Source organism: Eutrigla gurnardus, assembly GCF_963514095.1.
Source record: "Eutrigla gurnardus genome assembly, chromosome: 21".
NCBI classification, from domain to species: Eukaryota; Metazoa; Chordata; class Actinopteri; order Perciformes; family Triglidae; genus Eutrigla; species Eutrigla gurnardus.
The window spans coordinates 4,449,635-4,465,912 of record NC_139932.1 but is presented as its reverse complement, the minus strand read 5'-3'; the positions used below and the strand labels follow the sequence as shown (position 1 = coordinate 4,465,912).

Sequence of the window (16,278 nt, the reverse complement as noted above, 5' to 3'; positions counted from 1 at the left end):
ATGGCGGCTGGACGAGGGGAGTTTTTGCCGAGTTTCTTGGAGGGTTTGAGGAGGAACCCCGAACAGCCTGTCGCCCATACGGCTCCGGCAAGACCACAGCCGGTTCGTAAACCGGGTCCGGGAGAAAGACTGGCGGGTTCGTTTAGTAAAGTTGAAGCGGTCGGAAAGAGGAGGAAGAGGCCGCCAAAAGCAGCAGCGAGCTCGGGTCGCGTTGAGAGTCGCAGGTGACAGGGCGAAGAGCGCCAAAGCTTTATTTACATTTCATTTTTACATAATTCCAATCCTTTATATTTGTATGCATTTATGTTCCAGATGCCCAGAACCAAGAATAAAGGAAAATAATGCAGATTTAGCCAAAATGAATACTTCTATGTCCAAGGAAAACTTCGTGGAAAGGTAAGCTAGCTTGTTATTTTTCTAATACACATACACAGTAGTAGGCCTACTGAACGTTCAACAGACACGTGAATATATAGAAATGCAAATCACGGGAAGAAGAAAAAACACAACAGTTGTGTAAATTTAAGCAACAAAATGGGTCAACATAAGTAAACATGTATATTATGTATTAATGTTATTAGTCGAAGTGAAAACATTAAATTGGGAGCACAGACTCACATTTTTGTTTAACTTATAGTTCAAATGGCAGATAATATTATCCAAGATAAATCTACAAATGTCCTGCCACATGTATTTCCAAAACAGACAAACAGTATTTTACGATAAGGAGGCAATTCACTAGCAGCTAATGGTCACGATAAAAATTCCACAAAACTATTATCGTGGCCACAATAATTCACAGTAAGTTTATTATAGAGAAAATAATAATAAAAAAGAAAATCCGTTTTTTTGAATTGATCTTTAGCTTTGTTTATTTTACATTTTGCCTTTTTGGCAAATTAATTACATTCAAAATAAGAGTGTAGGGAGATAGAGAGAGAAATGTCCATATCATTTACCATTTTCTAAATATCATGGTTATAAATACTGGTATATTAAAACTTCCCTAGCAGCATATAAAGCGGTTTAAATTAGCTACACATTTACACACTTACCACATTAATGCATCAATAGTTATAAAACAATGAAAATATATATTCATCTGAAATGGGCCATACTGTATAATGAGTAATTAGTATTTTAGTATAGTTTCATGCTAATCACTTTACTGTACTTAAGTAAGGCAGAGCCTTTACTCTATTTCTACACTGTGTTATTGCTAAAGTAAAAATATTTGGGGACTTTTACCATTGTTTTTCTGACATATTATATCCCGAATCATTTTTGTTCTCTCGAGGCCTCCTAAACGTTTTTGAATGGTAAATGGACCTGCATTTCTAGTCTTTCCAAGTTGGTAGAATGTGTTCAGAAAGTAAATGCATTTTGTTCAGTGATGCTGTGTATATACTTTTTCTTCAGGTTGCCGTCTGAGATTCTGCTGAAGATTCTGTCGTACCTCGATGCCTCCTCGCTGTCCTGCATCAGCCACGTCAGCAAGCTCTTCCACCGGCTCGCCGATGACGAGTATGTCTGGTACACAGGTCCCCCCTTTTCTGTTGGTAAATATGATTGTGGGCGGAGCGTAGGTGGAGGCAGAATAATTCTCTGAACATGTGACCATAGTAGCCGACCCTTATAGGTGGTGTTTACTGTGTAGCAGCTAGGTGGTGTTTATTATAAAGCAGCTTGGTGGTGTTTATTATAAAGCAGCTAGGTGGTGTTTATTATAAAGCAGCTAGGTGGTGTTTACTGTGAAGCAGCTAGGTGGTGTTTACTGTGAAGCAGCTAGGTGGTGTTTACTGTGAACCAGCTAGGTGGTGTTTACTGCTGAACCACTTTAAAGCTCTAAAGCCTCGGTTATGCTTCCGCGTAGTGATCACGCAATGGCCACACAGTTGCTTGGACGTAGTCGTGAGTTCGTGATGGTTCTGCGTGGGGTTTACGTGTCGAAATGCAATTCAATGCCACAGGGCACAGGATAGAGGGCGCTATGTTTTTTTGTAAAGACTGACTGACCGACCGAGCCTCTGGTGACGTACATCGTCGTTAGCCTCGTTATAGCCTATTTGTTTACCTTCCGGCTTTAAACATCCACAATTTTTCAGAACTTGGTGTTTTATTTCTTTGTGCAAAAGCGACAAGGTGCAAACAATAAAAGTATTAAAAGTTTAAATGGCGGTGTTTATGAGTGGAAACCGGAAAAGCGGTCTCCAGCGGATGTAGTTAGCGGACCAATCACAGCCAATGCCGCTGCGTTGGTTCTGCGTCGGTGCTGCGTCGCCTCGACGCACGTCGCACGTCTAGGATTTTTGGCAGGTGCACGTCAGGCCCTTGTGGTGGACGTAAGGGGGGTCCGCAAGGACGTAATGGGTCGGTAAGCCCCCTTGCGTTTTGTCAACGCGGAAGCATAACTTGGGCTTAAAGGTGCTGTTGACAACATTGATAACATCCAGCCACTAGATGTCGCTCTCCCCCTTCCATTTCATTCACGTTAAGACACAGTTGTTGCTCAAAGTGCATGCCCCTCAATGGGTTGCCAGTTCTTATCACTTGGGACTGGTACCGAAATGCCGCCCACTTACCATCAAACTCAGCCATTTTCCCCCACTAACTGGCAACCCCAAAGACTCTTGACCCCTGACCCGCAAAGATACCATGGGTGCAGTCGAATAGTCAAAAAATAAGGTCCTAACTCCTATTCCTATCTCCTATTCCTTGACCTCTGGGGAAAACGTCACGGGGTTAAGGAAAGGCGATAGGAGAACTCAAAAGGATTTAGGAAAAGTCTACCGCGGTGCTCAGAATCCGACCAGACTTTCACTAAGCTACGTCATTATAACACGGCCGCTGATGATTGACAGCTGATGATCGGCACCGGCGATTGACGTGCGTCTGCGCTGGAGAAACTACAATAATGGACTACAAAAAGCGCATCGTCCACTTCTCCACATGTTGGTTTTATAAACAGCTGGTTCACTGACCGGCTTCAGGTCCAGCAGCTCCTCCTTCCTGTTTGACCGGTTGCTGTATTTACATTTCATTTGTGATTTTAGTTTCGTTTTTGTCAAACATTTTTAACATCCATCCATCCATCCATTGTCTACCGCTTATCCTGTATTCAGGGTCGCGGGGGGGCTGGAGCCGATCCCAGCTGTCATTGGGCGAAGGCAGGGTACACCCTGGACAGGACGCCAGTCTATCACAGGGCCGACATGTAGAGACAAACAACCATTCACACCTACGGGCAATTTAGAGTGATCAATGAACCTATCCCCATCCTGCATGTCTTTGGACTGTGGGAGGAAGCCGGAGAACCCGGAGAGAACCCACACTTACACGGGGAGAAACATTTGTAACATGATTGAAATAAATAAAAATACCATTCAATTATCACTGTCCACACACATTTATCAACACAATTCCAATGACTATATGTCTGCATGAAAGTTAATGTTAAATATGCAAATACACATATGGTTTGTTTTCATGAACGGCCAAAGTGTGCAGCACTTTCAATGTTGCTCTCGCAAAGAATTGTGTGTCGGCGTGATCTCCTTTCCTTTCCTATAGGAAGGTCCGTTGCATCCGATGCTAAAGGAGCTCTGAAAGGAAGCATTGAGCTCCTCTCCTTTGCATTTAGAGAATCCCAACAGCTCTTATCATGGCGGCCACTTGTTTACTTCCAGGTCACTTCTTCAGTTAGGAACCTTCCTAAGCAAAAAAGACTATTCGACTGCACCCCATGTGATACCAATGTCATTATTCTCTTGACTCACAGTCACACATCTACACAGAGGTATACAAAACATTCATTTTTAAAAATGATTAATTCACAATCAAAACATTTTTTCACGAGAAGTGATACTTTGATTCAGCACCTTTCTAAAAGCTCTGTGGATGTATTATTTTTAAATATTATTGGTTTGAATAAAATTGTTATCAATATGACCTTTAACTTTTAATTATGCATGAAAACGTATCATGTAAAACAGCTTAAGTTTACTGTGAAGCTGCTGAAGGGCTTCTGGTGCTGGCAGTCTTTTACTACAACGTCTTTATTGTGAATCAACGAGAGGGCTTTTACTGTGAAGTGGCTGGGATGGTTCTTTTTCTTCTGAAGCAGACAGTGTGAGGCTTTTATTGTGAGGCAGACAGCGTGAGGCGAGTATATTTTCAGTATATTTAAGTCAGCAGATCAGAACAGGATATTTCTGAATGTCTATTGAATATACATTATATATATATTATTGTAATCTTGTATCAACAAATGGATTAAACTCTTTTACTTCGCTCACCGCTTACCTTCTTTCACTATAGTGTCATTTGGCATAAGATTTACATGTCAGATTTTGGGATTCAAACGTGGAGGCCAAAGTCAGCGGCGGGCGATGCGGCGCTCGAGGTTTGCCCAGCGGAGGCTCCATCGGCAGGCCACTGGAAGAAGATGTACCTCAGGACTGTAGCTGGACACGACGTGGACAGGTGGAGGAGAGAGATGAAAGACGTCAGCCCATTCACCGGTTTACCCAGGCAGACAGAATGGGTCCTCAGGTACAACAAGAAGTCTGCTAGGGGAGGGGGGAAACATCCAATCACCTCCATATCACCTTTTTTAAAGTCCCAGTCGGCAAGTCCAGCGGATGGAGGGCACTCTGTCAGATTTTGAACGTTTCCAACTCTCACGCTCCTCCCCCACGACCACCGAGCTCCTCCCCCACGACCACCGAGCTCCTTCCCCTCGACCACCGAGCTCCTTCCCCTCGACTCCGTGCCCTTTGAAACCCCTTAGATCACGCCACCTTTGAAACACAGGTCCGATGCTGACTCTGGTTTTTGTCGCAATCTTTCTTTTTTTCCTTCTTTTCCACCGGTGTTTTCTTTTCCTTGGTTGTTTTGGACCTCCTCGTTTCAGTTTTTAACCGAGGAATTGGAAGCTTGTCACTACTTCCCTCCGCCTCCCCCCGTGATAGTGGAACAACCCGAGGGGGGAGGGGCTCTGTGTGCGCACGAACACAGCCCTGCGTGCTGATTGGACAGGACGATCCGGGTGCTGTCGATTTTTGCAAAACAATCAACAGGCTCTACGTGCATGTAGAGGCACATTTTTTTTCTTTATGTTGTTCTATAGGAGCATAGTGTCGGCTTCAGTGAATATGATCAAAAAAATTTTGCCGACTGGGATTTTAACATTCGGTTTCAAACAAAACTGAAAGCAGCTGCATCTCTATGGACAAATCAGCCGACGGTAAAATAGTAGCTCGCCAATTAACTGTCTCACCATCCATGTATGGAGAAAACGGAGCAGACGGGAAGAGCTGGAGAAGTAAGTGGAGGTGTATACATTAAATATAAAGTGATCATAGTTCATTTCCGTTATCATGGCAGATAAGTGAAAAATAGAGCCTAGTTTAAAAAATGCACAGTACAATTCTTCTTAAATGTATTTGTCCTTTTTTTATGCAGGGAGACTTTATCATTCATGATCATTAATTTGATTATTGATTATTGTCTTATCTCTCCGGGTTCTCCGGCTTCCTCCCACAGTCCAAAGACATGCAGGATGGGGATAGGTTAAAGGAAAACACCACCGCATTTCCATACTGAACTATGTTCTGCTCTGATGTTAGACGAGGTGATACATACCTCCCTCTCCTCTGTGCGTGCACTCAATGGCTCTTGCGCGCACTCCGCGCAGCGCTAATTTGCTAGCATGTAGCTTGTCCCAGTATATTCCTTAGGATCCAAAGGGGGGTGAAGTTAGAAGCGACCAAGCACTTCCACGTTGTCCCTATTTAAATACGGTTACGTGAGTAGTTACACGACCCAAGTTTGGTTACACAAAATGAAACATGCCAATTTTTCTAAGCGGATAACAAGGATAACTATATAGTATGGCGGAATAACAACTGGAAGCACTTCGACGTCGGCGCAGTAATATCACCTCCATATCACCTTTTTTAAAGTCCCAGTCGGCAAGTCCAGCGGATGGAGGGCACTCTGTCAGATTTTGAACGTTTCCAACTCTCACGCTCCTCCCCCACGACCACCGAGCTCCTCCCCCACGACCACCGAGCTCCTTCCCCTCGACCACCGAGCTCCTTCCCCTCGACTCCGTGCCCTTTGAAATCCCTTAGATCACGCCACCTTTGAAACACAGGTCCGATGCTGACTCTGGTTTTTGTCGCAATCTTTCTTTTTTTCCTTCTTTTCCACCGGTGTTTTCTTTTCCTTGGTTGTTTTGGACCTCCTCGTTTCAGTTTTTAACCGAGGAATTGGAAGCTTGTCACTACTTCCCTCCGCCTCCCCCCGTGATAGTGGAACAACCCGAGGGGGGAGGGGCTCTGTGTGCGCACGAACACAGCCCTGCGTGCTGATTGGACAGGACGATCCGGGTGCTGTCGATTTTTGCAAAACAATCAACAGGCTCTACGTGCATGTAGAGGCACATTTTTTTTCTTTATGTTGTTCTATAGGAGCATAGTGTCGGCTTCAGTGAATATGATCAAAAAAATTTTGCCGACTGGGATTTTAACATTCGGTTTCAAACAAAACTGAAAGCAGCTGCATCTCTATGGACAAATCAGCCGACGGTAAAATAGTAGCTCGCCAATTAACTGTCTCACCATCCATGTATGGAGAAAACGGAGCAGACGGGAAGAGCTGGAGAAGTAAGTGGAGGTGTATACATTAAATATAAAGTGATCATAGTTCATTTCCGTTATCATGGCAGATAAGTGAAAAATAGAGCCTAGTTTAAAAAATGCACAGTACAATTCTTCTTAAATGTATTTGTCCTTTTTTTATGCAGGGAGACTTTATCATTCATGATCATTAATTTGATTATTGATTATTGTCTTATCTCTCCGGGTTCTCCGGCTTCCTCCCACAGTCCAAAGACATGCAGGATGGGGATAGGTTAAAGGAAAACACCACCGCATTTCCATACTGAACTATGTTCTGCTCTGATGTTAGACGAGGTGATACATACCTCCCTCTCCTCTGTGCGTGCACTCAATGGCTCTTGCGCGCACTCCGCGCAGCGCTAATTTGCTAGCATGTAGCTTGTCCCAGTATATTCCTTAGGATCCAAAGGGGGGTGAAGTTAGAAGCGACCAAGCACTTCCACGTTGTCCCTATTTAAATACGGTTACGTGAGTAGTTACACGACCCAAGTTTGGTTACACAAAATGAAACATGCCAATTTTTCTAAGCGGATAACAAGGATAACTATATAGTATGGCGGAATAACAACTGGAAGCACTTCGACGTCGGCGCAGTAATATCATCACTCCGCTCCCCCTCTTACTTCCGTCAATAGAACCTACGTGACCTGCACGCCATCGCCTGCACTACCTGTAGTAGTTTGTGCACAGTTGAGGAAGCATCAGGTTGTAGTAAAATAGTTTGTGAACAATCAAACATCATGGTTATAACGTGCATCGTACAGGGTTGTGAAAACAAGCAGAAGGTATATAGTTCCATCATGTTTTGAGTGATGATATTACTGCGCCGACGTCGAAGTGCTTCCAGTTGTTATTCCGCCATACTATATAGTTATCCTTGTTATCCGCTTAGAAAAATTGGCATGTTTCATTTTGTGTAACCAAACTTGGGTCGTGTAACTACTCACGTAACCGTATTTAAATAGGGACAACGTGGAAGTGCTTGGTCGCTTCTAACTTCACCCCCCTTTGGATCCTAAGGAATATACTGGGACAAGCTACATGCTAGCAAATTAGCGCTGCGCGGAGTGCGCGCAAGAGCAATTGAGTGCACGCACAGAGGAGAGGGAGGTATGTATCACCTCGTCTAAGATCAGAGCAGAACATAGTTCAGTATGGAAATGCGGTGGTGTTTTCCTTTAATTGATGACTCTAAATTGCCCGTAGGTGTGAATGTGAGTGTGAATGGTTGTTTGTCTCTACATGTTGGCCCTGTGATAGACTGGCGTCCTGTCCAGGGTGAACCCTGCCTTCGCCTAATGACAGCTGGGATCGGCTCCAGCCCCCCCGCGACCCTGAATACAGGATAAGCGGTAGACAATGGAGGAATGGAGGAATGGATGGAGGAATGGATGGATGGATGGATGGATATGTGTCTTATCTGTGAATACAAATCTTTTTTTTTCTTAACAAAATGTAAAGTGATGCCAGTATGTGTATGTGCCATTTTAACAGTTTTAAGCATATTTGGATGATAATTGGGATTATATTATGAATCGCAATTAGTTTAGCCACGATAATCATGACATGAAATTTTTAATATTGGCCCATTATGACCAAGAAGATAATAATAATAATTTAGAGTTGATAAATCACTAATTGGCAGCTTTTTTTTTAAATGGCAAACAGTCTCCGGTTCTAGCTTCTCTTTTGTGGAGATTTGCTGCTTTCCTTTGTTTTGTACATTATAAACCCAAATTCATCAAGGTTGGACAAAACAAGATATTTGTAGACGACAGCTTAAACTGTTTTCTAAAATGTAATTGACCAAATGATTTATTAAAATAATCCAAAAATGAATTGATTAGTTATTAATAATTTGTTTTGAGCTATAGAATGATAACATGGACTTTGGGGGAAATGAATGTGTATTTGATCACATCTGACATTGACTGTTCAAGGCTTTGAATCAACATAGCTTGTTGTTTAAAAAAAGTGTTGAACTTGTAAAACACTAAACATCAGTGACATCTGGTTGTCTGCTTTTTTTCCTCCAGGAACTTGAATGTGAGCTGGGAGCTGACGTTGTGTGGGAGTTCGGGGCAGGAGATCACGATGGAGCAGAATCAAGTGTTCTTCTTCGAGTCCTCCGTGGTCGTCGTCTGGAGCGGAGCACGCTTCCCCAAATACCATCAGATCAGAAACATCCAGCTGTACGGCGTCAGGAAGGAGACGCTGAAGCGCCCCGAAGCCAGAAGGTAAGAGACCATGCGTCACCGCTTCCACCACCACATCTCCTCTTCCTCTTCCTCTCCATCAGGCCCAGCTGGCGCTCTCTGATGTTGAAGCTGGATGTGAAGACTCAGCGTGGTTGGTTCATTGGAAGAGACAGCCTGGTCACGCTGAGGCATCTCCAGCCCTGCTTCATCATCGGCACCTGGAGGGTAAACACACCTTTCAATGGCTTCACCATTTAAATCAGGGGTGGGGAACCTTTTTCATATCAAGGGCCATTTAAATTTCATAAAGTTCTCAGAGGGCCATATTATTATGAACACATAACTCACCTAATGCGATGGCTGGAACTGTTTTTCTTTAGCGAGGCGTCTGATGTCAGCTGGCAGTGATGATGATGCTACTCGAAGCTGGTTTTCCAAGTTTGAGTCAGTCAGTCTTGAGCGGAAGCGATTCTTTGCAAGAGTCAGTTTTGAAAAGAACTGTTCACTGTTATGAAAAAGTTTCGCTTAATTTTTTTTTTATAAATGCATGATAATACAAGCAATTATAAAAAGTCAGCAAAACTTTTTCATACTCTCGCGTGAAACTCACGTCACGGCATCAGCTGGGTAAATGCCGACTGCCATTAAACACCAACGAAGAAGAAGAAGAAGCTGGGTAAACACGGAAGTGCCGTCTACGCAACAGCGGTAGCTTTAGCAGTAGAAGCTATCAGGCAAGTGTTCTTTTAAATATACTCCTGATGTACTTACAAACTTTCAAATGCCTCGTTTTGTGAGTACAGACCCTATGTGTACTACTGCAGAAGTTTGGTAACATTCCATGCATTATTAGTGGGGAAATTTACGAGATATACCCCCTGTACCATAGCGCTAGTACTAAGCCATTCGGCTGATCGCCCTGTCTTGACCAATGCTGACCATCGCTAAAAATGCTTCCGAGGGGGTATTTGGCTGGATGTCATGGTGGAAATGACCTCTGGAGCATTTTACTCCGAACCATCACTTTAACTAGTGCCCGTGTCGACTGGTGACTCTCCCGTAGTTGCTCATAGTGACGGAAGCACCAACAGAACATGTAGGTGTCTTCAATCAAGTTAAGTTTTCTGCTTTCATGATCTGTGCCTCCCATTTCCTGATGTTGCTGCGAGCTGAGAGTCCCCAGTTCCACTGAAACACCTGCTGCTATGAAACACTCGTGAGCCTGTCTGAACAGTTTTAACTCAACATTTAAGCTTCTAACTCGTCTGGATGGTTTAGATAAAACACTTTTGTTGCCAACATGCCTGCCCATATATTTGATGAAATAGGCCTTACAGGTGTATTGTGTTTGTCTTTCAAACTGACTAAACATCCAGTTTCCTTTTTTTTTTTTTTTTTTTTATTATGTGAGAACTAATGAAAATTTGAAAATGAATTTCTTTGTGTAGGGTGAGGACAGTGTCGCCTTCATCATGGTCACCCTGCACTTCCACAAGCTGGTGGAGAAGAGTCTGCTGGGATCTCCAGTCTGGTAAACTCACATTTATATATCTATCAGTGAGGCCGAGAGCCCCCTCTGCTGGTCACAACAAATCACTGCAGCGTCATTCAAAATGCCAAATCTGAATCATCAGTATGACCATTAAATCTTTCCTTTTTGCAAAATGTAGAAATGTGTGGAGCATGTTTAATTTGCTGTTATAAGATATGAATAAATATATTGATTAGATCAGTGATTCTAAAATAACTTTCAAAGAAATTGCATCAGCTCAGTTACACTTTTATAAGCTTTGTTTAAATCGCACATCGTTTGTGTTCAATCTCTTGAAAATAATCTGAAGGGCTTCGCTGGTTCTGTTTGTCCCTTCCTGCAGCCCGTTCTTGGAGACTGTGAGCCTTCCACCTGTAGATAACTCTGACCCTGAGTTTGGTCTGCACGGCTACTCTCTGCACTTCGTCCTGCACAACACCAGCACTGAGATCATGTCGGGACACTTCCGCCAACTCTTCTGTCGCACAGGTTATCATCATATACTTAATATACATAGTGTTTTCAGCAGCGGGGCAGGCCAACCCCCCCACCCCCTCCTATTAATTCAAAATGTTAAAAAGAAAAAATGTATCAATTGAAAAATGTGCATGATATGTAGTGATCTGATGTCCCCTGATGTCACATAAATACTATTGAATTGTACACAGATGCACACTGTTGGGAAAAAAAATGATTACCGGTATTATTTACAAGTCCAGCATCAACAAAGCCAAGTCACCATCCGTCTTGCATTTTGTAGCCTCCTTCAGCTCTCACCAACGAGTGTGAGCCGGTCCAATATTCACTCTCGTTCGGACTCTTTCTTTGTCATGGCTTTTGTAACACTTGCCGTAAAGCAGGTCAAATTTGTAGTCTCATTAGAACTACAAAAACACTACCCGACGAGGCAAAGTTACATAGTGCGGTTACAGCCCATAGAGGGCTGCAGAGTGAATGCTGAAGTGCTGTTCACCCGGTTTTGAGGTGATGAACCACTGAAACTATTTTGGAAACATTATTTTAAGGCACTAAAAACTCTTTAGTGTCGGCAACATTTTTTTGATCATATTCACCGAAGCTGACACTATGCTCCGATGGAACAACATAATCATCCGGTTTTAGAAAAAAAGCGCCTCTATGTGCACGTAGAGTCTGTTGTTTGTTTTGCAAAATATCAACAAAGCCCAGGTTCATCCTGTCCAATCAGCACGCAGCAGCCCTCAGTTCCTCGGTTAAAAACTGAAACGAGGAGGTCAAAAACAACCAAGGAAAAGAAGGAAAAAAAGAAAGATTGCGACGGTGCCCGTGATAAAACCAGAGTCAACATCGGAGCCGCGTTTCAAAGGTGGCGTGATCTAAGGGATTTCAAAGGGCACGGAGTCGAGGGGAAGGAGCTTGGTGGTCGTGAGGGAGCGTGAGAGTTGGAAACATTCAAAATCTGACAGAGTGCCCTCCATCCGCCGGACTTGCCGACTGGGACTTTAACCCTGTAAGACCCAGATATAGAAAAACCTAAAAAAAAAGTTATTTTACCTTTCAGATGTTGTTGTAGGAGGCCTTTGATGCAGAAATTAAAGAGTTAAAAAAACATGTTTATGTATGATTTTAGAGAATAATAATAATAAATAATAATATTGCAAAATTGGGCTTAGATGGGAGCAGAATTCCTGTATTTGTGCTCACGTTGTCTGAACAAGAATTCAGAACAACTAAGGGTTAATTTGCAAGGTTGATTGCTTCCTACACTAAAATATTTTTTACTTACTTGAATCTGATGAATCCAGTCCAATGAAACAGAGAGATGTTGTTGAGAGGTTGTGTGAGTTCATGGTCATAAAGCGGGACTTATAAACAAATGTATGATCCAATAGCATTGTGAGACTGAACAATAGAACCCAATGACTATGTATATGTGGTAAAAAAACAAAATAAAATATACCAGATTGTTTTTTAGGATGGCTAAAGGTAACGTTGTAATTTTACAACAAGGGGTGTGACAGGGTTAATAAGACGTTTCCCTGTAAAACAGCGCCCCTGCTGGCTGTGTGTGTGTGTGTGTGTGTGTGTGTGTGTGTGTGTGTGTGTGTGTGTGTGTGTGTGTGTGTGTGTGTGTGTGTGTGTGTGTGTGTGTGTGTGTGTGTGTGTGTGTGTGTGTGTGTGTGTGTGTGTGTGTGTGTGTGTGTGTGTGTGTGTGTGTGTGTGTGTGTGTGTGTGTGCGTGTGTGTGTGTGTGTGCGTTTCTTTTCTCCTGGTTATGGTGTAAATACTAAAGTGTGTTGTGTTGCTGCGATCAGTTGAGATCGAGCGTGGGCAGGTGCAGCTGAGGGTCATCAACAGGACCAACCTGACCCAGCACAGATCGCTGTCTGGGAACATCAAGCTTCCCTGGAAGTGCGAGGAACTGGAGGGCTCAGTGGAGGTACATCAACACAATAAAGACATCACACACCATGTACAAGAACACACACATCACCAGTTGCAGTTTGCCCTTTATTTAAAACATAATCCGGTTCACTGTCATGACGTCGGGTCTTTCTTGTTAATACAACACTAAAATCATGTGCTCAGCCCTCAATGAGGACCATGAAACAATAGATGTATTTAAATAGCAACTTTAAGAAATAGTTCAACATTTTTGGAGTTTCTTGCAAATAATGAGATGTTCAGATTGATACCACTCTTCTGTCTGTATCTGTTTTTTTTTTTTTTGTCTGGAAAAGTTAGTAACCCCGAAGTTTTGGAAAAATCATAGAAATGTCCTTCAGAAGTACCTGTAGAACAGAGTATATGTGGTTCAGGTAAAAGTTTGCTGTGTTTACCTGATTTGATGTTGAAAACTATATTTCATTTAATTTCTTTTTCATTCATACACTGACTGAAAGACATGAAGACATGAAAATTCCCCTCCACAGTATGGAAAAGTCTTCTAAAAGTATTAGTATGAATGAGTGAATCCTGAAAAAGTAACTCTACATGTAACTAACTAAGAAAAGGACGGACTGTGCTCAGCTGTTATTTCAGCTGATGGTTGTTTCTTACGTAGAACTGCTGCGTCATGTCGCTGACTCTGCTGGACGAGTTCCAGAAACCCTTCTGGTGCGTCAGCTCGTCCATCGTCATCATGAGGGCGAAGAGGCAGCTGTCTTTGGACTACAGCGGCGAGCACTTTGTGATGCGTTTCCGAAACCCGGAGGGTCGGGTCACGATGAAGCTGGTATGGTTGAAGGAGCAGAAGCAGTTCTTCCTCATCAGCCTCCTCGTCTACATCCCTGTTTTAAAGGTCAACAAGCATTTCAGCAGAGTATACTGAAGCTGGGCTTTTTTTTTTCAGTTTGTTTACAAAATGTCCTTTGTAGTTTGTATTATTTATCGTACAAAAATATTCTGTAAGAATAGGAAAATAGATAATTAATTACACATGCTGTTGGAGCTGCATGTCTTGAGTTACACAAAACGCTCTTTATTTGCATTTTGTTCACAATGCAGGAAACGTCTTTTTTTTTTTTTTTTCTTATACATCTGTAGAATAAGTACAAAATGTAATATGCATTTATTTTCAGTGAGTGGATCCTGGAATTTGTATTTTATTTAGAATTTCAGTATTCAGTGTATTTCATTTCTCTGACGTATATTTTAGTTGGTTGTACAATAGCAGATATGATCCTGTAAGGCTATAAATAAAAAGTTAACGGGTGAGTCTGAGGAGTTGTGACTGTTATTCAGTAGCTATCGTACACATTATTATATTATATATTACAGTAACAGTAATGAGATCAAAAGCTGAGTGTGTTTGAAAGAGGCAGTGTTTTTTCAGCTGAGGTTGGGTACTCGCTCTGACTGAAGAACAAAACAATGAAAAAATATGCTGCCTCAGGAAAAAACACTTGACTGACTCTAGTGTGCTATTTTTACAACGTGCCTGTGGAAAACAAGGTGCTCATGTGTCCATGTTGGATACCAGTGTTTTATATTTATTTGATTTCATAATTATTATAATTCTAAAATCAGAAGCTTTATTGTAAAAGCATATTTATCAGATCAGTGATACTGTTCCCAACTATAACGTCAGAGAGATTTTCAAAAAGAAAAAAAAGCCAAAATGCGATTCTGGCAACTCTCCAAACTAAACTCCAGTGCTTTCTTCATCTGCCTTCATTCTTCATAAAGTATGTACTGTTGTATATATGCATTCAATTGGGACAAACTTCCTCATAACATGGCACCTTGAACTTTGACCCTCCCACTCATCTATCTGCTGTGCAGAGGATTGTGGGTCAGAAAAGTGTGCAGGCTTGCACACGGCAAAATGTGACCTACGCAGCCCCGGAGGTGACATGGACTGAATTCTTTTTAAATGAGTCCTGTCTCTCCAAACTCGCTGCGACGCTACCAGAATGCATTGCACGGCTGCTTACATAGACAATGAATGGGAAGCGTGGAAACAACACTGGCTGTGGACACGTATCGTCCTAGTGGCAGCCCACCAAGCCTGCAATACTGGGAAGCTCCGTAGACCTTTGTATTGGGGCTAACTGAATCTTTTTGTAGCATACTAAATAAAGTATTTTGGTAGTACGGGTATTGAACGCACAGAAGAGTTTTAAGTATTTAATATCAGATTTAGTTTTTGTTTTCACAAAAAAACAAAACAATGATTTTATTCAGTAAAGCTTATGAAATTCTTTATTTGCAATTCGTTCATCATGAAGCCAGTGAAGCCAGGCAAAATGTTATTGAATTCAAAATTTCACGTTGATTACACTTTTGCATTATTAGTCCATGTTGACATGTAGGCCTACAGACTTCATTGACATCTCCCTCACTCTTTCCTTGCACGTGTTAAATGTTAAACAAAGGCTACATTTGTTTGCACCATTGTGACAGTGTGAGCCCTCACTGTCACTAAAAGGACAGCCTTTCCAGACCTATGACTCCTGATGAGGGCACACACTTGTGAGGAGGATATGAGCAACATCAAGGTCACAAGTATGTCCTTAATTAAATCCACCTGCTTCCCAGTGACCACACAGGGGTAAGGTGACACACCTGAGACTGGTTGTGGCTGATTGAATGGATGCCACCATCTCTAATTTTACTTTTGTTAAGCAAGTACAAAAGATATCAAAGAAACAAAGACATTAAGAGAACTTTATAGGTTACATTATGTGTATTTAAAGTCATGTTATTATGGTGTTTGTGCAATAATTATTTAAAGACAGGGATTGTCTGCAATCCCCCCCCCCCCCCCCCCCCTGTCAGTGATCGGCCCGTTTAGTGGGAGGGGCCAAGTGGTTAAAAGGGGGTGAGCTGAGGCTCGGTTCTCCCTATGCTGCTGGTCTGTTGAGGTGCAACAACTGTCTCTGAGGAGGTGAAGTTTGTTTGTTTATTAAGTCATGACTGTTAAGTTAATTTGCTTGTTTTGCCATAGTTCATTTATTTGTTTGTTGATTCTAACTCCTTATTTCAATTAATACATTCAACGTGTTTGAGATTATTTATAGTTGTCTCTCTTTTTACAGAATGTGTTGGTCTTTTCTGTCATTGTGCACGTTAAACCACTTGGGTGAATAAACTCTGTAAAACTTCAGCATGTCCATCTATTTAATGTCACCCCGGCTCCAAGGCCCTACACTACCCATACCTGAGGTAGAGGTGTGACAACCATGTTGGTTTTTCTTTGCCCTCAACATTCGATCAGGAGAATTGTGTGAAACCCAGGACGTCACACTGAATAGTTTTGAATAGCTTTCTTTTCATCTGATAAGACATGGCCTACACTTGTGTCCTGTCTAGCCGATAGAGAAGAAGATGGAGACAAATGTCGAACCTGCTCATCAAAAGTGGTCAATAACTCCACTGGCTACTTT

The 16,278-nt window shown here is 42.3% G+C and overlaps 1 protein-coding gene across 1 annotated transcript; it reads left to right on the top strand.

Moving 5' to 3' along the window:
• Positions 1–15,616, top strand: LOC311031929 (F-box only protein 15; the record flags this gene model as incomplete). The annotated part of the gene is made up of 10 exons (XM_084038518.1): positions 1–224; positions 313–396; positions 1,420–1,524; positions 4,318–4,551; positions 8,720–8,920; positions 8,983–9,106; positions 10,330–10,412; positions 10,756–10,901; positions 12,706–12,830; positions 13,455–15,616. 10 exons carry the CDS (start codon positions 1–3, stop codon positions 13,719–13,721), a joined length of 1,593 nt encoding a protein of 530 aa, XP_083894644.1. The 3' UTR covers positions 13,722–15,616.
• Positions 15,617–16,278: the final 662 nt, after the last annotated feature.